This window comes from Zingiber officinale, chromosome 11A (genome assembly GCF_018446385.1).
Source record: "Zingiber officinale cultivar Zhangliang chromosome 11A, Zo_v1.1, whole genome shotgun sequence".
Lineage (NCBI taxonomy): Eukaryota > Viridiplantae > Streptophyta > Magnoliopsida > Zingiberales > Zingiberaceae > Zingiber > Zingiber officinale.
Genome location: NC_056006.1, coordinates 16,754,693 through 16,781,175, shown reverse-complemented (window position 1 = coordinate 16,781,175; position 26,483 = coordinate 16,754,693). Strand labels below are relative to the sequence as shown.

General features: G+C 37.0%; 1 protein-coding gene across 2 annotated transcripts in view; it reads right to left on the bottom strand.

Moving 5' to 3' along the window:
- The window catches only part of LOC122031175 (probable inactive serine/threonine-protein kinase scy1), a 58,175-nt gene that overhangs the window by 12,851 nt on the left and 18,841 nt on the right, over positions 1-26,483 (bottom strand). For both annotated transcript variants that reach the window (XM_042590311.1, XM_042590312.1), the window contains exons 7-19: positions 23,727-23,806; positions 23,438-23,519; positions 21,614-21,753; positions 21,394-21,504; positions 21,195-21,311; positions 20,987-21,076; positions 13,487-13,540; positions 13,265-13,339; positions 12,974-13,049; positions 12,708-12,807; positions 11,483-11,552; positions 10,827-10,900; positions 10,270-10,379 (exon numbers count right to left, since the gene is read on the bottom strand). In XM_042590311.1, the coding sequence (XP_042446245.1) occupies positions 10,270-10,379; positions 10,827-10,900; positions 11,483-11,552; positions 12,708-12,807; positions 12,974-13,049; positions 13,265-13,339; positions 13,487-13,540; positions 20,987-21,076; positions 21,195-21,311; positions 21,394-21,504; positions 21,614-21,753; positions 23,438-23,519; positions 23,727-23,806 (1,179 nt within the window). The remainder of the gene's footprint in view (positions 1-10,269; positions 10,380-10,826; positions 10,901-11,482; positions 11,553-12,707; positions 12,808-12,973; positions 13,050-13,264; positions 13,340-13,486; positions 13,541-20,986; positions 21,077-21,194; positions 21,312-21,393; positions 21,505-21,613; positions 21,754-23,437; positions 23,520-23,726; positions 23,807-26,483) is intronic.

Sequence of the window (26,483 nt, the reverse complement as noted above, 5' to 3'; positions counted from 1 at the left end):
GAATTTTAAATTGGTTGCAGAAATCAATTTCAGATTTCAGACTCCAATCGATCGCTGGATCGATTGAGTCTCAATCGATCGTGATCGATCGAGAAGATTTTGTGCGAAGCTCAGATCGATCAGCCAATCGATTCAAGAAGACCGAATCGATCGAGGATCGATTCAGAGGTTCAATCGATTGGAACCCAACCCAATCGATCAAGATGCTGATTTTGGCCGAAAAGCTTATTTTCGGCATTTCAACCTATTTTAGTCTAGGTAACCATTCCAAACCCCGCAAAATACATTTGTATACATAAAATGGTGTTTTTGTGGAAAACAAGGATGGATTGGTTAAGGAAGGCTAAGTTGAAGTTTAGGTTGAGGTTTGTTTCAAATTTTGAATATTTGAACCTCAAAACTTCTAAAATTGGGTTTCCTAAAGTTTTGGGGATTCCAAGTCATTGCAATGACGGAAGTTACCACCATGTATTTAGGGGGAGGACTCTTTAAAGACATGAAAATTATTTTCATGAACTCGAAGGTGGTTAACCTTCATAAGAACACGCTTCGAAGTTGAGCGTTTGAACTTTAAACGGGAGTGGATATCCTCATTGTTCAAGTGGTTTCAGTGGATAATGCTCAAGGACGGGCATTTGCCTACATCGGGGAGTATGTAGGGTTAAGGATAATGGGGTATGGGATCTTCATTATCGTGTTGATCACAACAAGTGAAGTTGTGAACAACGATGAGCAACTCTTCGGGGAGAGTTTTCAACAAGTAAATTTGTTGATGTGTGTCCAAAAATGAGGCATGGTTTGTGTGCCAATAGGGGAGAATGAAGGGTTTAAGTTAGGCTTCATTACCTAGAGGGAGTTGCCCTCTTGGGAGGAGAGAAGGTTTAACTTATGTCTTCATTACCTAAAGAAGGAGGTGCGATGGGATTAGCCTAACTTAAATGTGTATTGTCAAACATCAAAAGGGAGATTGTTGGTGCACATCCCTCGGTCAAGGTCGACTGGTTGACCAAGCTCGAGTCTTGGTTTGAGTTTCATGTTTGACAACGCATGCTGCAGTTTGGGGAGATTGTCAGTGCGATTCCTCCGATCGTGGTCCGATCGGGTTGATGAAAAAGAGGCAAGTAGGTCAAGGTTGACCGGATACTGGTGGAAGTCTAACTGGATGTTAGGCAAGAAGGAAGTCCTAGTGGTGAAGCTAGGCAGGATTGGTGAGTGAAGCCGTGAAAGTCCAGTGGCCAGCAATGGGAAGTCCCTGAGTGGCGGAGGAAAATCGTGAGTGAAGCCGGTGAAAGACCCAGTGAGTGAAGCTAGGCAATTGGGAAAGTCCCGTGAGTGGCCAGCAGAGAAACCGAGAGGTCGAGGTTGACTGACATCCGTGAGAATCCAAGTAGTCGAAGGATCGACGGATACTGCACGTGAGGAAGAAAAGTCAAGTAGGTCTTGGGATGGCCGGATACTGGCAAGAAGAGAAAGTCCAAGTGGGTCAAGGATGACTGGACTTGGTGAGAGAGTCCTAGCCGGTCGAGGGTGACCGGATGCTAGGTCTTATGTACCAACAAGTCGTGGTTGACTAGATGTTGGTTTGGGGCTTGGACTTGGTTTGGGCAAAACCAAGATCTGGATCGATCCGTGATCGATCCAGCAGATTTGGATTGATCAGCCGATACCTCGATCGATCGGTGGATCGATCCAGAAGATCTGATCGATCGGCCGATCGATCCGGTGAGTCCTCGCGAACAGAACCGCTCTGGATCGCGATCGATTTCGTCCCAATCGATCGGTGGATCGATTGAGGACTTCGCTTCGCGAATAGCCGATCGATCCGTGGATCGATCCAGCGTTTCCAGAGCACGAGGCGCCCTGGATGGATCGATCCAAAGCCTCCGATCGATCGGGAGCATTCCAATCGATCGGGATTCGACCGTTGCGTCGATTTAGGCGTTCATTTCCATCGGCATATCTTCACCGATTCATTTCAGATCTTCACCGCCTTCACAGCTCTTCTCAAGCTCAAGATCGCCAGTTCTTGAAGGCTCTTGGAGGTTCTTCCAAGTCAAGAGGCGGATTAAAGCAAGAAGAAGAAACTAGGGTTAGGGTTTTTGCTCTCATTGTAAGCTTGTAAGCTTGTATTTCATTACCTTTCCCTTTCTTCTTGTATTGAGTCTTGTAGGGCTTCTCCGCCCTTGGTAGTTACCATAAAGGAGAGTTTTATTAGTGGAGGGTGTGTGTGTAGGTGTGGATCTTTGGACTAGTCACCTCTTGTGAGGTGGATACCAAGTAAACCAACCTTGTTAGCGTTGTGTGGTTTGTTTCTGTATTTTCCGCTGTGCATCTTTGAAGAAACAAGCAACGCCGAGCAACGAGCACTCGACGAGCTATTCACCCCTCCTCTAGCTATTTTTCGGTCCCAACAGATGGATGGTGGCTCGGATAATACAACATAACTGAGCGTCGACCTTCTTCCACAGAGGACGATCGACGTCTTGAACATCTTCTTCAGTTTGAGTGAGATGTGTCTCATAACCCTGTCAACAAGCCAAAGCTCAATGTGAGATGCACAAGAGATATAATTTTTACCATCCAACTGCTCGGAAGAGAGAGGTGCAGTGATATGGTTAGTAAAGATTGAGGTATCTGGTTTTGGGACACTAGATGTAGCCATGAATAGAACTGTGAACCCGGCTGTTGGAATATACGAAGTGAGGAGAAACAGAAACTGATATTAGTAGCTAATTTGGAGCAGATATGCGGATATAAAGAGTGCTGTTAGGTTTGCTGGCACAGAGGAAATCAGCTGGAGTTGGATTCCAGCCGGTGTGCCGGCACTTAGGAAGCAGGAGGCTGTAGACACTTGGGAAGCAGGAGGCTGCAGGTGTGCCGGCACTTAGGAAGCAGGAGGCTGCAGGCACTTGGGAAGCAGGAGGCTGCAGGACGCCAGGCCGAGGAACCACGCATGGAATGTCACCTAATAGCTGAGTCGTGAGCACAATAACGAGCGCGCAGAGGAAACTCAAGATCACGATCGCAAAGAGGCGGAAGGAGATCAAGATCGCAGCGACGGTAGCAGTGACGTGGAGGAAGACCACGTCGCTGGCTAAGGGATCCTCAGCGACTCGGCCACCAGAGGTATTCAGAATAGCCATACCTGAGAAGAGGGCGTGGTCAACAGCGCAGGCGCGCCCGAGGGCCGGGTCGATGTTCTCCTCGTCCTCCTCAACGCGGCTAACTCCACCAACGAGGGCAGCAACAGAGGCGGAGGTGGAGTCGGAGTCAGAGGCGGCGGCAAATCCAATCCAGAGGAGGACGCGACGGGAAAGGCCGTTCTGGAGGATTGAAGAACCCGGATCTTGAAGGAAACCGAAGGAGAAGGGGCCAGGATCGACCTCCACGCGGGTTCGGTGTCGAGGGCGATCGTCTCTCAAAAGGGGGGAACGAGGAATTCGGCGCGGGGAAGGAGGCGGCGCGCGAGAGAACAGAAATTCGGCGCGGGGAAGAGAAAAAAAAATTAGGGTTTTGGCTTTGATACCATGTTCAAAGTAAAACCTAAAATCTCGTATTATAACCCCACGAGTTAGGCCTTTATATAGAAAAGAAGATATACACTAAAAGACTAAAATACCCTTTTACTTATTCTAACAGTTCAATTGAACCTTGACCTAAAGTCCTAATTTTAGCTTCCTCTTGATGTATTTGCCCATACCAACCCATAATGCATCCCTAGCATTGGTTTATATGACATCTATATATCTAAAACCAATTATCATGTTATATGACCCCAAATGTCATATTTCTTGCATGACACATAAACCATGTGTGCCAAATCCCTAAGGTTGAGACTCAAATCCGTCTCTAAACATTTTGACACATTCCATAACCCATCTAGAATCCTAAGTAAGACCCACTTGAGATCCATTTGCCATGGGTCTCAAATTGACTCTTTGAGCTCCTCCTAAAGCTCTTAACCTTAGTCACCTCCCTAGGTGACTCATTCACAATTGCTAGGCCATATCGGTGCATCTCCGGTGACACTTGACCTACAAACCTAACCTTCTTAACCTTGGACACCTTGTCCTTGGTTAACTTCTCCTTACTTTTAAATGACTTTCCCTTGCCATTTATTGGTTTCTCCTTGCTATAATCATATGTAACCCTAGCATATGACTTTCCCTTAGCCTTGGAGACATTAGATCAGTATCCCAAACCCGATCTATTGTTGTTGGGTCTTTGGCTACCCAACACCATATCTAAATCCTTATATCCAACATTGAATCTTTCTAGGGTTTTCTCTAACTTATCAAGGTTTGCCTTCAAAGCTTGATTTTCCCTTTCTAGGTTCCTAAACCTAGAGTCAACATGTCCACCATGGACATTCCTAGACCTACCCTTCCTAGGCATATGTCTCCCCTTCTAGGAATTAATGCTTTGGTTCTCCTTAGGTCTACCATTTCTAGGTTTATCATGCACGGGTTTCCTAGGGTTTTGATCTATATTAACCCTATTCCTATCATGATATCTAAAATCAAAATTTTGCATGGGTAAATAATAAGAATTATTCCTAGCATGCATGAGATTATAAGAATTTAAATTTGAATTACACTTCAAATTAGGGTATACCTCCCTCACCCTTGAAGCTCCCCCTTGATTTGAGCTCCTCTTCTTCTTCTCCCATTCTTTAGATGCTCCAACTTCTTGAGTTCTCTCTTCCTTGGGCATTTGGTGTGGTAGTGACCCCGCTCATCACACGTGAAGCACATTAAGTGCTTCTTCTCCCTACAACTCAAATTAGATTCTAAAGGAATTGATTTGAGTTTAGGAGATACCTCTTTCTTACCCATTGGACACCTACTCTTGTAGTATCCCTTGTCATTGCATCCGAAGCAAATGATATGGTCCTTTGACTTGACTTCGGTGGAGACGCTCACTAAGTTGACCTCCAAGACCTCTTCTTCATCCGTCTTGGATTCTTCTTCATCCATCTAACGACACTCCAACGGCTCTTTACCAGTCGACTGGTCCTTGCACCAGTCGACTGGTGCTTGGCCGTTCGGGCACAGAAGCTCTCTGTGCTCACCACCAGTCGACTGGTCCAGTACCAATCGACTGGTACAACCCTAAACTTAGGGTTTCCCTCCCGAGTACATTTCTCTCGCACTCGGACCCTCACGACTCACTTGACTCTTCTTTGCAGCTTTGACCTCTTGCCTTCAAGCCTACTTCCTTTGGCTCTCATCCCTCGGATGCATTCAAGCCCGCGGCTCGTCCCCAATGTCATCCTTCGCGTATGCCTCGAAGTCACTTCCCTCGGCCCTTGTCCTTGTTGCCTTGTCCACGGTCCCTTGGATGCTTCATCCTTCACCGGACCCGAAGCCATCAAGCTGAGTCATATGTGTATCCTGCAAACCTGCACACTCACATACACATAACAAATAACGAGGGTAATCCTAACTTAAACCCTTTGTCCAAATACCAAAACACATGGTCGCACAGACCATCGGGATTACTCCAACAGTTGATACTGAAATTTTAAGTCCTTCAGTGTAGAGTTGATATATCCATATTGTCTCTGTCTAAACACCAAAACACATGGTCGCACAGACCATCGGGATTGCTCCAACAGTTGGTACTGAAATTTTAAGTCCTTCAGTGTAGAGTTGATATATCCATATTGTCTTACACAAACTGTGTCATAGTCCTGTATTATGACTCTGCACTAGATCGTGACACAATGTTTTGTTTCTTGCTCTTCCATGAAACTAAATTTCCTCCAACAAAGATACAATAACCTGAAGTAGATCTTCTATCCATTTTAGAACCTTCCCAATCTACATCTGAAAAACATTCAATATGAGTGCGACCATGATTTTTTATATACAATACCCCTTCCGGGTGATCCCTTCAAGTAACACAAAATTTGCTCTAATGTTGTCCAATGATGAATGGTTGGAGATGACATAAACTGACTAACAATACTGACTGAATATGCAATATCTGGATGAGTTACACTAAGGTAATTCAACTTCCCAACTAACCTTCAATATCTCTCTAATGCTACCCAATGATGAATGGCTGGAGATGACATAAACTGACTGATAACGCTGACTCAATATGCAATATTTGGACAAATTACGATAAGGTAATTCAACTTCCCAACCAATCTTCGATATCTCTCAGGATGTTTAAATAGTTCCATCTCCTGTGAGATGCATGTTCTGAGTCATTGGAGTACTATAAGACTTCGCCCCTAATTTTCCCGTCTTAGTTAATAAGTCGAAGAGAGATAGAAATATACCTTTTTTACTCATAACTTCAACTCCCAAGAAATACTTTAGCACTCGCAAATCGTTTATATGAAACTGAGTATGAATGAAAGATTTAAGAGATGAGATTCCAGTAGTATCACTTCCAGTGATAACAATATCATCTACATATACAACAAATAGAATGATACTAGTTCCTGACTGCTTGTAGAACACAGAATGATCAGACTTGCTTTTCTTCATATCAATTTTTTCAACAATCTTACTAAATTTTCCAAGCCAAGCATGAGAACTTTGTTTCAAAACATATAAAGATTTTTGAATACGACAAACTTGCCCTGACTCCCCTGAGCAAGAAACCAGGAGGTTGCTCCATATACATCTCCTGAAGATCACCATGAAGAAAAACATTCTAGATATCAAGTTGATGTAAAGACCAATGATAAGTAGCGACCATCGAAATAAATAATCGAACAAATGTCAACTTTGCAACAGGAGAAAAAGTATTAGAATAATCCACCCCTAGATCTGAGCATAGCTTTTAGCGACAAGACGAACTTTTAATTGGCACCTGACCCATCCGGATTAACTTTAACTGTAAATACCCATTTGCATCCAATAGCTTGTTTCCCTAAAGGTAAATCAACCAAGTCCCAAGTGTCATTGTTATCTAAAGCATTCATCTCCTCTATCATTGCTTCTTTTCAACCAAGATGAGATATGACCTCATGTACAATCTTAGGAATAGAGATAGAATCAAGTGAAGTAATAAAAGAACAAGAGGAAGAAGACAAGCCGTTATAAGAAGCAAAAGAAGTAGGATAAGAACACTGTTGTTTACCTTTACGTAATGCAATAGGAAGATCATCGCTCGGGACTGGATCTGATGACGAAGTAGTAGGTGCAGGATATGAATCTAGAGGGTGACGCCTGGAGTAGTTTTGAATAATAGGAGGTTTGACAGGAGCCGATTCTGGAACAAGTGTGGAGGATGTGATATACTACACCAATAAATCATCATCCTCCCTTTGATGAGTCGGAATAGGTGAGGATGGGAAATAAAGTGTGCCTTCCAAGAAGGTAACATCAATTGAGATAAGATATTTGTTAATACTGGGGCAATAACACTTAAAACCTTTCTGAAGATGAGAATAACCAAGGAAGATACATTTCAAAGACTTGGGATCTAATTTAGTGACATGTGGACGAACATCCCGAACAAAGCAAGCACTACCAAATATCCTAAGATTAATAGGAAACGACTTATTGGGAAAAAGGATGTTGTAAGGGATCTCACCATGAAAAACAAGAGTATGATATACGGTCAATGAGAAAACATGTTATAGAAACTGCATCAGCCCAAAAAAGTTTGGGAACATTCATTTGAAATAAAAGGGTCTGTGCAGTTTCAAGAAGATGTCTATTTTTACATTCAGCTACACCATTTTGGGATAGAGTGTCAACACAAGAGGTTTCATGAAACATGTCATTCAAACTCATATACGACTGGAATAAACTGGACAAATACTCCTTAGTATTATCACTTCGCAAAGTACGGATGGATGTATTGAACTGAGTTTTAATCTCAGCACAAAAAGCACAAAATAGAGAAAATAACTCAGAACGATTTTTTATTAAATATAACAAAGTTACACGAGAATAATCATCGATAAAAGTAACAAAATACCTAAAACTAGATTTAGATAAAATAGGACAAGGGCCCCAAATATCGGAATGAACTAATTCAAAAAGGGTAGTAGCACGCTTACTTACTCTAGGACTCGAACTAAGATAGTGATGTTTTGCAAACTAACACGAATCACAATCTAATGAAGACACCTTGTCATATGGTGGACAAAGCTTTTTGAGCAAAGATAGAGATGGATGTCCCAACCTACAATGATCCTCGAATGGAGAAGTGACACTTGAGCAAGCAAAAGAATTTGGGAGCGATGTATCAAGAATGTAAAGACCTCCAGACTCATGTCCTCTACCAATAATCTTCTTCGTCAAAAAATCATGAAATAAGCAATGATTAGGAAAGCATTGGTTAGAGGACTTCAACCCATATCTCCAATGGTCACATGTGCAATAAACTTGATCGAACTTTAGTGAATAAGCGTTGGATGGAGGCTGAGTTATAGAATTTTGCTAGCTTCACACCTCCGGCTTGTCTATCAGATCATTTGGCATGCACCGTCTCCATTCTGAACAGCGACGTTCAAATTCTTAAGCCTTTCAAGTTTTTTTAATATGTGGGCCAAGCATAGCACCTTCTCAGAGCTGGTTAAAACCAAGTGGACAGCCTACAAGCAACAAATTGGCCAAGGAACAATGCAGTACATAATTGTGCAGTTCTGAAACTTCTGAAATCAGATTTGAGAACTTTGTGCATTTTCACCACATTTCAGCATGAGCAGCAGTTGCACGACTGAGATTGGAGGAGGCCCAAGAAGCTGGACTATCCTGTGGCACTATGGATGTCAATTACAAAGAAATTCAACAGGCTGCATTTCGTTTAAATGCTGCTGAACACAATTTCTGCCTGCAACGTGCCAAGCTAGGATATTTCAAACAGATCGTAACTCCTCTTTTTTTTTCATGCGCTTGTAAAAAGGAATAACAAATGCAATGAAATCACAGCAGTGGAGAGGGAGGATGGCAATCTTACTGAATCATTTGGAGAGGTTGTTGGAGTATTTACTAATTATTTTCAAAACCGACTTGACACACGGATGGGTAGGACTGAATTCCCAACATCTTGCTTGCAGTTTGGTGAGGTGGTTATTCAAAAGGCGCAGCATGACCAGCTAATCCAGTTTCCCACAGCTGAGGAGACAAAGGAGGCGCTCTTTGACATAGGAGATCAGCATGCCCCAATTCAGATGGCTATGGGTCTTGGTTTTTTAAGCAATCTTGGGACACTGTTGGAAGAGATTTTTCTAATGCAGGAGATAATAAGAAGACTTCGGGACTAGAGAAATAAATGTATTTTTGAGGATGAACAATTGAATATTGAGAGGATTTTCAGGAGTGTGAGTATATATGCAGGTCTTTAGAGGTGTTCTATGATCTGATGTAATGTCAGACATAAGTATCCACTATAGACCATTTTTCGTACTCTTAATCTATGATATGATATTTTTCTTATAAAAAAAAAAAATGGCATTGTTTGTTCCTCAAGTTATTAAAACATTTTTTACCATAATAATAGCAATTAGGATAACACAAGTACTTAGGGATTTCTATTTGGTTCAAATCAAACCAGTTGAATCAAACTAAGGGGGCGTTTGGTACGCGCGTTTTCCATTTTCATTTTCTGGAAAACGCGCATTTTCTAGAAAATGGTGTTTGGTTTGTGTTTTCCGCGCGCGTTTTCTAAAAAATTGGCTATCGTTTTCTAGAAAAACAGAGAATGACAAAAAGTCGTTTTCTGTTTTCTAGAAAACGCGCGTTTTCCAGAAAATGAAAATGAAAACGGTGCAAACCAAACGCACCCTAAGATTTTCTTTTGTTAATTTTTCTAACATTGAAGAACCAAACTGAACTAGCATGTCGACTCAATTGCAACTGAACCAAAAGTCTTGGTTTAGTTCAGTTGAACCAAATTTGCAATTAAACATTGTGTTTTTTTGAATTTTAATATGAAATTACAAATGTTTATGAGCCAAAAAATTTATTCCAAATAATAAGTATCAAATTAACATATCGTGTCATTTTCACAATAAAGTTTAGAAACCTTGAGTTGTTTAAATTATAACTCCATGATGAATGACGGTTTTCCAATAACCTAACTGAAACCAAAACAAAACTTTAAAATGCTTCAATTAATCAGAACTCAAAGAAAAATACTTGGTAGAGAATCAAACCAACCAAAAATAGCTTTTTGGTTTGGATCAGTTTTTCAGTTTGAATGGAAGATCCACTAATTATTTCCAACAAAACTAAGATATTAAAAAAACAAGGGTTAAGCAATTATAGAACCAAGGTAAAATAGATAACTGAAACATACCAGAGCTACTATTTGAAGTTACCAGAACCGGTGTTGTACTGGCATTTGCCAATGCAAGGGAACCATGTTCAGAGGCTTTTCCTTTTGATGCTAAGGAACTCATAGCCCACCTGCATAAGTTTGTTCGAAATAATTGTCTTGGTAGAAGAATACTTGCATACCAGAAGAGAATATATGATTGATATAATAAACATCACATGCTGGTACCCATGTTACTTATGCATGCCTCCTGATAATAGAAATCGCTTATGGTGCAAGTAAAAATGGGAATGAGGATAAGAATAGTCATAAGCTTGCTTTGCGCCACATTGGCACTGCATGATCATTAGACAGATTACATACTAATAAGACGCTTCTCCAGTTTATTTGTGTTGTATGGTAGTATAACAAAATGAGAAAGATCTATTTCAATCAAAAGGCGACTCCCAAATACCTCAAGTCTGTGAAAAATGTTTAACCTTATAGCACATCTTGTTCAAGAAAACAATCTCTTTATTTTATAAATAGACAAGAAAACAGTCATGATTTCAGAGAATAATCTAGGACCAGTAACTCACCCCAGTAAACTAGAATTGCCGCTCGCTGAAGGTATTCCAGAAAGTCCACTCTCATTTGTTTCTCCAGTGACAAGCTACATAAAAGAAAAGACAGAATAAAGCTGAAGTTTAACATCGATACAAAGGACCAACTTATTGCTTAAAACATTAACTCTCATCATGCCTGTTGATGCATAAAAAATCCTTTTATAATAATGTACATGCAATGAAAGGTGCAACTTCAAAAAGAAATAGGATGCAAATAGTGAAAACAATCCATGCCATGATCCTCCCCGGTGTAATAGAAACCCCATGCACATGGAAAATAGATCCATGTACCAAGACTCTGCCTGTGACAAATAGATAATCATTAACACGTACAAACCTAAGCTAGATGTTATTTGTACATATCTTGTTGAAAATTTACTAAAAAAGGATGTTCGTGCAAGGTGCAAGTAAGAAAGACAGAAATTTATCTATCATTTAGTGCTCACCATTAATGTTATTTTGACTGTAAAACTTGATCAACCACATCATGCATTAATTGAACCAACTAGGTATATTGTGACTTCGAGTAAGTTAAAAACATTTAAATGGAAGAAAAGGCCACTTAGCATTAGCAACACATTCATGAGAACCAAAAAACTCAATTTTAAGAGTTTTTCCCACCAACACACCTTTTCATGATGTTGCTTTGCAATAAGCATAAACTGATCAATAGCTTCAAATGCCTTTGTCCTCGCCTCACTGAAGCAAACAAAACAATTAAAGTAAAGAAAAAACAGCAAGTTTTTTCTGTATTAACTATTTTGCTTTCATGTAGATTCAGCAGTTGGTGAACATTGTTGTATTAATGGTTTTTCCTGTATGTAGAAGATGGGAAAAAACAGTAAGCATATCAATAATTGGGCCAAACTGAGGCATATTCCCTACTAACCAGTAAAATTACTAAAGAGGTCCCAGGTTGTTTTTTTTTTCCAAAACAAGATTCCCTCCCCCACTTAACGAATGAAAAATCCTCCTCTTCTTCCTCTTCCTTCCCGCAACTGCCGCTCTTCTTCTTCTTCCTCCCTCTTGCTCTATCGCTCCTTGTCACACCATCATCGGTCTCATTGCTGCCAGTGGAGGATCTCTGGGCGGTTGGCTCAGAGTTGTAGATGGAGACGGAAACTGAGACCGGACAGATGGAGTTAGAGCGGTTGGAGATGAGAGAGCAGAGGGAGACAAGTGGCAAAGACACCAGCAGCAAGAGCACTAGAGCAGGAAGGAGGAAGTGGAAGAGGACGAAGAAGATGAAGGGATTTTCGTCTATTCAGTGAAGGAGGTAGCCTTGTTTGGGAAAAAAATCAACTTGGAGGCTCTCTTTAGGAAGTAGGGAGTACTCTCCTAGGTTAGTTTCTCTAGGCTCCATCTGTCCAGTTATTAAGAAAATAATTAATTTCATACATTTATATTTCTAACAATACTAATACTAGTTGTAGTAACCTTGTATCAAAACACAAAATCATATGAATCCATCTTTGAACAGTCCTAAGTAGCATTTATGAATATTACACCCATAATGATTTATCGAGCATGACAAGTATAATGATGGATCATATTAGTGGTTAAGGTCTCTGCAATTGGAAGACATGAATTGGTTATATATGTCATGCTTCAGGTTTGGCAGATACAAATTTTAAACTTAAATCTCAGACCAATACACTCACATATTAGACTATTTTACACCATTTCCCTTTTCACTATCTCAGGTTATCGTTCTTTGAGAAACTTTGATAACCAAAATATATAATGATCATAACTAGAGGTAGTACCCAAAGACACTAATGAACAAACAAACTGAGTCCATGCAGTTTGCAAAAAAGCATGGAAATCTGCACAAAAAAGTGCTAATGCGCTCACCCATCTGGATCAATTGTTAGGACAACCAAATTAGGAAGTATTCGTGTAGCAATCTCTGTCATGTCATAGTATGAAACAGTTGCACTCAAAGCCATGATTCCTGTCACATACAAGCAAGTATAAGATTGCATATGGACAATTGCAAGTGCATCCATCTTCAGGGTTAAATAATGCAATAATCTAGTTAAAAAAACAATAAATTCTAGAATAACTAAGACAGAAAGGTACTAAGATACAGACATAAACCTCTGTAAAAGTTCACATGCCTGCAGCACGAGCTGGAGAAAAAGTATCCCTCAAAGCACGAACAGTAAATGCATTAATTAGCACTCTCTTTCTTGTCTGCATGAGGCATGGCACTTTTAGTATCCATTGTTAATGAACCTATAAGCACAAGATATTGCACATACTCGTTGGTATGTAAATTTAATAAGCATAATGGATTCTAAAACTCTCTAAAGTCATTTTCATTTAAACAGAATGTGACACATTTTGATGCAGACTTAACAACTAAAGGAGAACAGGTTAAAAGAAAACAAAATGAAATTAAGACAAACCGCATCATTTAGGTAGCTAGCAATATTTCCCAGAAGGATTGTAGTATTTGTTCGAATAGCAGGTTCTTCATCCACCTGCCAACAATATAATCCATGTAGTTAATTCAGATTATCAAGCAAAAAAATCTTCAGCTAAACTCCATTTGCCATGATGCTACATGTGAGAGAAAATATAATTCTAGATCCTAAAGACATTCAAAGATTCCTTTAACTTAAACATACCTGTAATTTGGATAGATACTTCAACAAAGATCCTGACATTGTACGCTGAGACAACTGCAATCAGATTAATGATTTATAGGTCAGGGACAATCAAACTGTCAAACTGATAGGACAACATGAAATGATCTGTTGTTCAGAAAATTTTATCAATATAAAAAATCAAACCATCATAATTTATGAAGTGAACTGCAATAAAAGAAAGGGTCCAATTTCTTATAACCTGAAATTTTGTAAATTAATTTTTTTGGCGGAGTATAAATGAAAAACTGAGCACGTGCAATAGAAACGTCAATCCAGAACCATATGTGCATCCATCAGAAGAATAACATGATTCAACTTCTGGTGCTTGATGAAGTACTGCACGCAATAACTAGACAAATAAATCGGGCAATATCACTATTGTTTTCAATTTTTTTTTGTTTGTTTGTTTCATAGTCAGATCATCTCCAACCTTTAGCCATACTTCAGAAACTTAGTAAGACAGACTACCTAAACACAGCCCTCCTTCAGGCTCCCCTAGCCAACCATCTCAACACCACTGTAAGCAGTCATGTAAATTTTTGTATTTCTCAATTTTTACAAGAAATAACTAATAAGTTAAGTTCATCAATAAGTTCTAATTTCTCGCTTTCTATTATTATTACTTCCATTAACCAGGGGTCTGCAGGCTCCTTGTTTTTTGGTCGGCTAGTATCTTAATCATATATTCCTTGAGTTCATTAATTTTTCTTATGGCCTCTCCAGTCCCTCACTTCCAAGTCTTTATAAATGAACACGAGTAACGTGAAGCAAAAAAGATAATTGGTTTTCCTTTAGCTTACAACTTCAACCCTGTCATTATGTTATTATCTAGAGTTTAATATGGTCTAAATGACAGAAAATAATAATCATAATAATAAATAATTATAAAAAACTAGCTTCATGCATAAAGTTGAATGGAGGGACAAGATTCATATAGCCAACCCAATAGTTGGGACAAAGTATTCAGTTACAAGTTGGGGCAAAGTATTCAGTTACTAGTTAGGACAAACCCAGTTGACTATCATATGCTTGAAATAAAAATTATTAATTGTTTGACTGGATTTATATGAGCTTCTATTACCAAAGGAGCAACAATGTTGAGCTCGGGCAATCAAGGTTGATTTAGGATTGGACCTTGGGGGTGAATGGTTGTGTATTTATTTGGTTAATGATGAATGCTAGCAGGTATTGGGTGATTCAATTTCAATGGGAGTATTGTGATTGGACGTAGGATCCTTGGCCATTCTCAGATTTGAGGTTAGGGCAAAATCTTTTACAACTTTCAGACTGTTGAGCATCCAGTCATACCCTTGTTGAAAGAGAGCTGACACTATAAGGTAGCATTGGGAGAAAACCTAATTTGTGATCTACTATCACTCAATATTTTATCATTGTGGCATATATAAGTTCATTGTGGCAAGACAGTCATGCACTTATGTCTGCGAGACTGAATTTTTGTTTTGTTTTGTTGATCATGCACTCACATAGATAGGTTACATTTTGGTTACACTGTAATGCATATGTTAGAGTTAGTCATCACTTTATCATTAGTGTTATTGTTAGAATTTCTATTTTCTACTAATTACAAGGTTACATTAATTGTATTTTCTTTGCAACTGTTGGTAGTTCGACAACCACATTCAGCTTGATGAGCAGGCTAGATATATTTTGAAAATCTATTACAAATTGGCTGAGTTGGATCACGATTGGTAAAATCTGATTCAATTTGTTGAGACCTTACAAAAACTCACATATTACCAAGAGAATTTGAAGTAAAGACCAAGGCAACATACAAAATTAGCAAGAATAGGTAGGAATCAACAGAAATAAAAAAAAAAATCAATAGAAAAAGGGGCAGAGAAGGTAGAAGCAATGAGGTTAGGTGAAGGACAAGCAAGGCAGAGAAGACTTCTCTGAGTAGCGGGCTTTCAAGGGTCATATACTGACCTTACAGTTGGACTGGAGCTTGTAAGCTTTGGAGAATGATAAATGATGAAAGAGGGAAGACACACCTAAGCCTTCCTCTTCCTAACATGCATGCACCACTGTTGGCAGGTGGGGTTGGTCAAGCCAGTAAACTAAAATTCAGGTGTAGGCTTTAATAAATTAGTAGTATGTTTACATCTATAAATTAGCTCTCTAGTAATTATAAATTGCTTAATAGGTGACAACTTGATACCCCCAATTCTTAATAAGAAAATCTAACAATTAATAATAAATTTAATAATTATATTTTAATCTAGTTTAATATAATTAGATAACTTCACTATTATTCTGATGCACAAATATGATTATATTATGAACTGATAGTTTAATTTTTAAATAATAGTTTGATACAATACTCCTAACACCCAATATAACTTTATGCTTATTCATTAACAAATTGGAAATTATTCTTTCATTTTATAATTTATAATTTATAATTTATAATTTAGCATCTTTATAATAATAAATATAACTAGATTAACTATTAGATAAATACTCTAAACTAATTAATATTAGTGTAGCATTTTGGTCATTAATAATGTCTAATCATTGTATCTTCTAGTTTAATATAATTAGAAAAAAATCTTATGCCATTAATCAAATTATTAATTGTATGAAAAATAATATAATAACAACATTTTGTAATATAAATAATTAAATATTTTTTTGACAATTATATATGAATATTCTCAAAGAATTTCTGTTTAATAATAATCATATTATAAACCAAAATTTAATAAGCCTATCAATTGCTGCAAGTGATAACGTGTTTAATTTCATATGAAATTTCCATTAAGTAATGACATAAAAAAGGGAGATAGGATTTTAATATCTTTGAAAAATGACAAAGGCAAATAAGATGAAGTTTAATGAGAAACCATTAAAATTCTATTTATCTATCAAAAACCAATTTTTGGTCAGAATTTAGGAAGAAGTTGTATTTTCTTTGATTAGGTGAAATGTGATATTTATGTTTCTTAACTTCTTATATCACTAAAGCATTCTTAACATTTAATGAAGCATAATGTTTCGGGTTTTATGTTTTTAAACTTTCATTTTTTTTCTTATACATTGAAGAAGTTACATTGTTATTATTTTTGAATTTTTACTACCAATTCAGATCATATCAATGCTCGCTGTCAGATAGACTGCCACTAGATATTTTGATTAGTTGATTCAGATATCAATTATGCAAACTATAGAGTAGGTTGCATTGATGATATTCGTATTGACTTTCTACATTTATACTTTAGTTTGATTATCTTGACTCTAATTTTAAGAGCATAGTTGTCAAGATCGAATGACACTAATATTGATCACCCAAGTTGAAAAAGTATTGGCAAAGCCTGATAATGATAATAATATGACTAGCAATATTGTGATATTATACTGTGTATTACTAATTTTTCTAAATTAATTCTATGTTTATTATTTATAAACTCTGCGCATGACGATCGGTCATGGCCGGTCCCAAGCCTGGATAAAGGAGAAGGGTTGCGTTAGGTTGCCAGCCAGCGTCAAACTATGGCAAATATTCAATGAATGAATCCATTAAACTATTGTGCTAATGCTAGGTTGTTCCTCGGAAGGAACGTGTTGCAGGGTCCGACTGTAACGTCTCGGCAAGGACCGCTACATCTCCAGAACTCGGGTGTAGTGCTAAATATGCAAGAGTTCACGTTACAGGGTTCGCAAGGACCGCTACATCTCCATGAGAACTTGGGTGTAGTGTTAAATAGGCAAGAGTTCTCACACAATAGGTTGGATAAGAACAAATATGATAGGAAACCTAATAATCTAAGATTTGAAACATGGAACATAGGAACTCTCACTGGTAAATCAATGGAGGTAGTAGATATGATGATTAGGAGAAGAATTAGTATTTTGTGTGTACAAGAGACAAAATGGGCAGGCGAGAAGGCAAAGATGATAGAGAACTCGGGTTTTAAGTTATGGTACACTGGAAAGAGTAAAGCAAGAAATGGAGTGGATATTATTGTAGATAGTTTGTTAAAGGATGAAGTTGTAGGAGTAGTTAGAAAAGGGGATAGAATTATAGCCCTTAAGATAATAGTGGCGAAAGAAACTATGAACACAATTAGCGTATATGCACCACAAATAGGATTAGATAAAACTACCAAATCAAAGTTTTGGGAGGACTTAGATGAAATATTACAAAATATTCCACCATATGAAATGATTTTAATAGGAGGTGATCTAAATGGACATGTCGGAGTGAAAAATGAGGAATATAAGAGAGTGCATGGGAATTATGGGTTTGGAACGAGGAATGAGGAAGGGAAAACTATATTAAATTTTGCAATAGTATATGACCTTATATTAGCTAATACGTTTTTTAAGAAAAGAGAAGAACACTTAGTCACATTCAAAAGTGGGAATAATAAATCGCAAATTGACTTTCTTATGGTTAAGAAGAAGGATAGAAAGATTTGTAAAGATTGCAAAGTCATCCATGGAGAGAGCTTAACTACCCAACATAGGATAGTAGTGTTGGATATACGCCTCAAACATAATATCAATATAAAGAAAATATACACAATTCCTAGAATTAAGTGGTGGAAGTTAAAGGATGAGAAGCAAAATATATTTAAGGAGAAGGTAGAAGTACAAGCATTAGGTGAAATATACGATGACTCTAATACAACATGGGATAAGATGATATCAAAGTTGAAAATAGTAGCTAAGAGTGTACTCAGGTGAGTCAAAGGGGCATGCACCACTAAGTAAAGATTCTTGGTGGTGGAATGAGAAAGTACAAGAGAAAGTGAAGGAAAAACGAGTAGCTTATAAGGAATTATATATTTGTAAGAACGAGGAAAACTTAAAAAAATATACAATAGCTAAGAAAGAAGCTAAGAAACTAATGAGTGAAGCAAAAAAATGAAACTTTTGAACGGTTATATCAAAAATTGGATACAAAAGAAGGGGAAAGAGACATTTATAGAATAGCTAAAGTGAGAAAAAAGAAAACAAAAGATCTTAGCCAAATAAAATGTATTAAAGATGAATGTAATAGGGTATTAGTAAATGATGGAGAAATAAAAGAGCGGTAGAAGAAGTATTTTCATCAACTTTTTAATGAAGGTTTAGGTGACCAACTTAACTTAGGTAATTTAAGTAGGTAGCATAGAAATTTTAATTTTTATCATAGAATTCAAACTTCAGAAGTAAAACAAACTTTAAATGAGATGCACAATAGAAAAGCCGTTGGACCAGATGATATTCCGATAGAGGTATGGAAGTGTTTAGGGAAACAAGGTATTGAATGACTTACAAAATTATTTAACATGATATTGAAAACGAAAAAAATGTCTGATCAATGGAGGATAAATACTCTAGTTCCCTTATATAAGAAAAAGGGAGACATACAAAATTGTACAAACTATAAGGGTATTAAACTAATGAGTCATACTATGAAACTTTGGGAAAAATTAATAGAAAAAAGATTAAGGAAGGAGACCACAGTGACAGAAAAGGTCGACAATAGAAGCTATACATCTTCTTAGACAATTAATTGAAAAATATCGGGAGCAAAAACAAAATCTACACATGGTATTCATTGACTTAGAAAAAGCTTATGATGGAGTCCCAAGAGAAATTATATGGAGAATTTTAGAAAAGAGAGGTGTTAGGATAACATATATTAAACTAATTAAGGATATGTATAAGGATGTAACGACTAGAGTAAAGACTTCAGGCGGAGTAACTGAAGTATTTCCAATAAAGATAGGGTTACATCAAGGATCAGCTTTAAGTCCCTATCTTTTTACATTAATTATGGACGAACTCACTGCGCACATTCAAAATACAGTACCGTGGTGCATATTGTTTGCAGATGATATTATTTTGGTAGATGAAACACGTGAAGGAGTAAATACTAAACTAAAATCTTGGAGGGAAATACTAGAAGGGAAAGGTTTTAAGCTTAGTAGATTAAAGATAGAATATATGGAATTTAAGTTTAGCAATATTAGAAGTAATGAAACAATTGTTAAGATCGGAAAGGACGAGTTGCCCGGAACCGACAGATTTAAATATTTAGGATCATTTTTACAAAATGATGGAGGGATTGAGAGAGATGTCTTACATAAAATACAAGCAGGATGTGTGAAATGGAGGGGAGCGTCGAGTGTTTTATGTGACCGTAAAGTACCTCTTAAACTTAAAGGTAAGTTCTATAAAACCGCAGTTAGACCTGCTATATTATATGGAGCTGAATGTTGGGCTATGACTCGAGCACATGAGTAGAAGATGAGAGTTGCAGAGATGAGGATGTTAAGGTGGATGTGTGGGCATACTAGGATGGATAAAATAAGAAATGAGAGCATTAGAGAGAAAGTTGGAGTTGCATCTATTGAGGAAAAACTCAGAGAGATACGTTTAAGATGGTACGGACATGTACTAGACGACCAATAAATGTTCCAGTTAGACGATGTGAGACTATGATAAACATACATATCAAACGAGGAAGAGAAAGACCAAAAAAGACTTGGTTAGCAACAATAAAACAAGATAAAATTTATTTAAATATAGATGATGATATAATAGGAGATAGAGCTCAATGGCGTAAAAGGATTCATACAGCCGACCCCACCTAGTGGGAAAATGCTTGGTTGTTATTGTTGGTGTTTATTTATAATATATGTTGTTAATTATATGATATTTGATAAAACATAATGAATCTTTTTATTATCATGAAATATAATTTGTCATCTCATATATGGAAGTATCTTTTTTTTTGTTCTTAAAGATTCCAATCTCATTGATCCTACTGATCTGATATGACCACTATATTTAATAGGGCAAGGGTTCGAATCTCAATAAAACTGAGGAAAAAAAGACCTATCTGTATTGGCTAACTATAGCTTCCTGATTTATACCTCCTCACATATGGTCATGGGGTCAACCGTATGGGGCCGCTGGGTGGTAGATTCCACATATATATATATATATATCCATTCAATCACAACGCGATACCGATTTTGACAAATATGTTCAAGATGAGCAAATGTTGAAATGAAGGCACTAGATTTTCAAATGCTAATGAGTTTATCTAATAAAGCTACTATTGTTTCCATTATGTTTTTTCTAAAAACCAGTTTAATAGTTTTTCATTAAGATTATGCAGATCTAGATGATGCCTATAGGTAGTAGATTAGATGAGGTGTCAATCAACATCAGCAACATGTCATGCTGTGCCTACAAAAGGTATACTCTAGTTTGCTAACCATAAGAAAAAGATTATCCTGAATGAAATATGAGTCATTAGGGGAATGTTTTTATATCTAAACCAAAATATTAGCTACAAACAAAAATAATCTGAAGTAAACAATAATGCACACTATGAGGAATAACAACACATGAAATTTTAGCATACAAGAATACCATATTTTATGTAAGAACTTAGTAGACCCAACTTCCAAAGATACCAAAACAAAGTTAAAGGGGATGAAGGATAACTTCTGTCCACACCTTTGGCGCCAAAACTAGCATAGACTTCAATGTCAATTCACGTAGGAGTGCAGAGGTATCAGCAAAACCATTAGCAACATGAGGGAAAACCTATTAAGTACAACCACAATTAATTAGCATATACATACTGTTTAGAAAATTCCTTTCCATTAGAAAAAAAATCAAAACTTTCTTTGAGATAAAATGGACATTGATCTTGGAAACATACTTGCTCATCAACAATCTGAGAGGACAATGACTCTCCAAATTGATCTATGTGTTGCAGAAGTGCAACTCGAATGGCTCTATCATTTGAGGAAAACAACTTCACAATAGCTGGTAATACCTGCATTACAGTGGAAATTTAACAATGTATTTTAATTGAAGAATGATGGTGAAACAAAATAAAATAAGATTGGCAGATTTACCTTGATATTGAACTCTTTAGCTGAAAGCCATGAACCCATTTTCAGCAATGCAGTTAAGGCAGGAGCAGCAGCTGAACCAAATTCCAACGCAGAAGACAACAGCGGAAGCAACTAGAGTAGAAAACCAAAAGATAAGGTTAGCCTTTTGCAGATATCTTAAAGTGTTCAACGTAAAAGACACTGTAAAGTGTAAACAAATGACAGTGCAGATTTCAGAAACCTTCTTCAGCACAATCTGGCGAGGAAGCTGTTCTGCTAGGTTAGGAAGCTTGCGGAAAAAGGAATCTTTCTCAACACTGTCTTTTAAGTTTAAGATCTCCATGAACTGAATAGTCTCCACCAACTTATTATGAAAATATTCTAATAAGAAAGAATTATTGGGTCAGACTGAGTCCTTTTCCCTTTTAAAGAGGCAGATTTTAAATAAAATATTTAAAAGATCATAATAGAATGAATGAGTGAATCATTGAAATAACAGATTTTACAAGCGAGTGGAGGTTGTTAGTGATAATAAAAAATATAAAAGCTTATTTATAAGGATGACAACAGTTACTTTTCTCTTACAGATCCCATGAAAGTTGCACGTTTTCCCAAATGCCTGAGACTAATGCCTCCAGATTGGGGCTGATGATTGCAATTTTTGCAAATCTGAAACAGCCAAGTATACAATCTGAGTCCCTGCCTATGACTTACAGAAAAACCTTCTAGACCAAAAGGTTTTGTTACAAGAGACTTTGTTAGAACATCAAATTTAGGAAAACAATTTCGAAAAGATCATGCATGATGAGGAAAATGAGTATCTATAACATGCATTCACATTATTTGAAAAACAAAAAAATCCAAAAAAATGTCAAAAACATAAGTAGAATATCTAAATTTTTTCTAGCCAGCTACCTATAATTTTTCAAGTTCTTGCTGCCACAAAGTGGATTACCCAAGAACAATTTCTTGCCAATCATGTCATCTGAATTTATATTTCATAATTAACTACATACATGATACAACGAATTTAAAAATTACATAAAAATAAATATACAATATTATTTTCAAAAATCAACCTACAAAAAGTCTTATTGAGTACAGGTTCATATCACTTGAAAATTAGAAAGTTAACGTGCTTATCAAATATAGTGAAAATAAAAATGAAATAAGAAACTGTAAAATGCATTCATTCGGATTATATATACGAATTTTTATTTGCCAAACTATTGGCAACTTTTTACTTATTATCATTTCTCTCCTGCAGTTGAAAACAATTTCTGGCCAACCATTTTCACACTATCAATTTTTTATTTGAACAAGGTTAGCATTTATATTGTGAATACCGGTTTGAAAAAAAACATTAAAAATTGTTTGTAAATTTGTTCTATTTGCTTAAATATTAATAATTTTATGTTGAAGTTTTCAAACATGTCAATAATGTTTTTCTCATTTTGATTTGATATGTTCTTGAAGCATTTTCAATGGAGGGGTAAGTTAGCTATTGTAGATTAGTTTTCTTTGAAACATGTAGTCTATTTTAGCATATCTTTAACTAAAGTTCTTTATAGGAAGATATGAATATGAAGATTAAAAAAGTATAAGGTAATATAACCTAGTCAATTGTTGTAACTAATATGGTTAGATAGTAAATGAAAAAATTAGTTGGCAAGAAAATTTCAGGAAAAAACAGTGCAAGAAAAAGAAGCTGAACAAAACATGGAAAAAAAAATTTCAAATAGCTTGAAAATTGGCATTTACCATTTGCCACCCTAAGAAATGTTAAATAAAGTACATGTGCACTATCAAAAATGTCAGAATTCTGTTTAGATTTGAATAAATTACATCAGAGAGGGCAGGATGAGACATGAATAAGAAAGAGACCCATCCTGCAGCTGTTGGTATCTAACATATACAAAAACTATATTTTGGTGATCCTATGCTCTTTAAGGAGTTATAAAAGTGAATCCCTCTAGTATGGAAGCTTCTATTTAAGCATTGAATTTTAGATTTAGTAGATGTTAATCCCAAAAGACAAGTTCATATAAATTAGAAAAGAACTCACCACTGTTGTCAATAAGCTTTGATGGATTCAGTCTGCGAGATGGTGTGGAACTCAAAAGCCTCTGGTAATCTGGAAGCAGAGACTATGGGATGAAAATGAAAAAACACGCATGTTATAGTGGTCTTTTAATAGTAGCTTAGCATTCAAATATAAAGAACAACAAATAACCTTTTCTAGTTGTTTAGTAAACCTTCGTTCGTACAAAGGTGTGATAGATTTAAGTAAAAATATTAAACAATCAACGTTTTCAAAATTACAATGCAACAAATAACAAGTTATCAATGCTAACCTTTGGAATGAAAGAGGTGTTCCGAAGTTCCTCTGTTTTGGATAATTTCATCCCAGAAAAAATCTCATAAATCAAACACCCTGGACAAGGGATGATAAGTTACCATACAAAAATTCCACCAAGCTAACCAAACTTAAATTGAATGCAGATCCATAGAATATGCACTAACAAAATAGACGATTGCAAATGGAACTTCAGACACTAAACATCGGACAAGCATTAACAATAACATATCAGTATTTCCCAAGTGAACATATGCATTGATAATATAACCATAAACTTGCTGGTATTTCAATTTAGGTCACTAACCGATGTAATGGACATGGTTTTCTGATGATGTTGGGAGGTGGGAGAGGTAAATGCCACGATACCAACAAAGATTGTAATTTCACTCATTGATAATAAGCATCACACAGGAATGAAAGCTACATGGATGTCAATACAATCAAATCAATCAACTATAATTTTTTAGTTGAGCCTTGACTTCAAATTACATCAAGAACTCTTGACGTTACAAGTATATAGCCAATTCATTCACATGCTAAATTAAACTTTCTAATTTTACAATTAAGTCATTTGAATAGGCAGATCCTAAAACCCAGAAGATTATTACCCCAGGGTTCTTCAGTTCCATTTTAAATGCGCTTAGATATACTTAAATGACTCCACCTAGTAGGATAAGGTTTGGTTGTTGTTAGATATACTTAGATACATGTGCTTCATTAGCTATCAGCTTCATTTATCTACCCTACTATCATGATCCTACTTTCAACTGAATCAAAGTGGATATTCCATTTAGCTTCCATGACCTGAGATCTAAATCAGAAATGTTCCAATAGCAACTAAATTAAGGCTTTAAGGTAAGCGTTTAGATGTATGGTTTAAGCACTCATAGTATAATTGTCATCAATTAAGAACAGATACATGCTAGCTTGTATCAACAAAACAAATGATGTCTTCCGTCTGCTAATAGCTAGTGCCAAAAGGGTAATATCCTGAATATTGTTGCATGATGTGCATAGATTTCATACACTTTTATGCAGACTTTGACACACATTGATTTGTTTTCTTTGAGTATGTTCTATGCCATTACACTCCTCTTTATCATATTTTCAGCATAATTACTCTTTTTATTGGAGATCTGCTCGTGCTAGTTTTGTTGTTGACAGGATGCAATTCCAGAGCGAACGGAGTTAAGACATGCTGTGGAACAACCCTAGAAGAAGAACAAAGCCTGGCTATGCTCCCTGGCATGGCCGTGTCTACCCACCTATGGGCAAGCAGAGCTCGGAAGTGCCAAAAGGCACAATCGCGCCCCTCACCAGAGTTTATCCCAATCCTAGTTGTATGGTTTCACACAGTCGTGTCCTCCAGAGTTAAGTCCCAACCGTGTGGTTTTACACGATCGTGTCTCCCGTCTAGAGGCCAATCAAGCCCAGACCATGTGAAAGCACACGACCGTGTGCTTCTTCCAGAGGTTCTTCAAGCTCTAGTCGTGCCAAAAGGCACGGCCGTGACACGACCCATGCCTAGGTTGTGCCCTACTCTATAAAAGGAGAGTTTTCCCCCTTTTCAAGGGGAGGAAGGTCTTCCCTTTGGGAGGATCGAACTTGGTCCAGATATGTTGATTCTTCGCACTTTGATTGACGATCCAAAACCGTTTTCGCCCTCTCCTTCATCTCCGAAAGCATAGGATTGGATCCGAAGACCTCTCATCGACTTGGTTAAGCTTTTCTTCCTCTTCTTCTTAGATTTGGTTTTTAAGCTTGCAATTTCAACGTCTTTGGATTCATCTCCTTTTGTTATGAAGTAGGTTCCCTTGTTCTCGGATTAAGGGAGTAGTTATGATGTGTAATTTATGTATACTCTTTGAATTCGCCAATTTCCTATCCGTATGACATGTTTATGCCTTGTATCTATTTGATTGAATTTGTGTGTGAAGTATTTGTGCTAGATCTCATGTTTAATTGAATGATTGTATTGATTTGTTTGTCCCGTAAAGGGGATGCTCTAGATCGCATGACCGGAGGCCCTAGTGACAAGGGTATCCTTTTAACCGGACATCTAGAGTATTGTCTTGAGAGGGAGGATCATTCTCTACAAGGAAGCATTGAATTAGGCTTAATGGGCTATTTCTAATCCTATGTTAGTAGGTATCTTGTGTACCCTAGTGAACGTATGACCGGGGGCCCTAGTGAGAAGGGTATCCCTTCAACCAGACTTTCTAGATAACCACATCTACTTAGTAGCATTGGATACAAATAAAGATAGCACATTGGCACGATCATTACGGGATAGTGTCGGTATTAAGCTAGGCTTCCTATATGCGCATAAGGATAGAGGATGAGATATGAGCAATTATTAGTACGTTAATTAGCGTCACAACGAAACTGAACTCCTAGAGCGCTCCCCTAGACCAAGTTTCCCCAACCCTCTTTTCTTACTCTCTCTATTCTCTTACTTCTCTCTTACTTTAAGTGTGTAAATTCACAACTCTCGATCGTTTAACTAATTCGCTGTGCTAAGTCTCTAGTGATTATACCCAATCCCTGTGGGTTCGATATCTTTTATCACATAGTCATGCACTTACGGTAGCGTAACAAGTTTTTGGCGTCGTTGCCGGGGATTATGAGTATAACATTAGTTGACAAACACTTGATTTAGTCTAAGCATTGCTTTCTTTCCTTTTTGTAAATATTTCTACATTTTCTTTTTGGTATATACCTTGCATTTTCCTATTTTAATTTCTGCAATTTC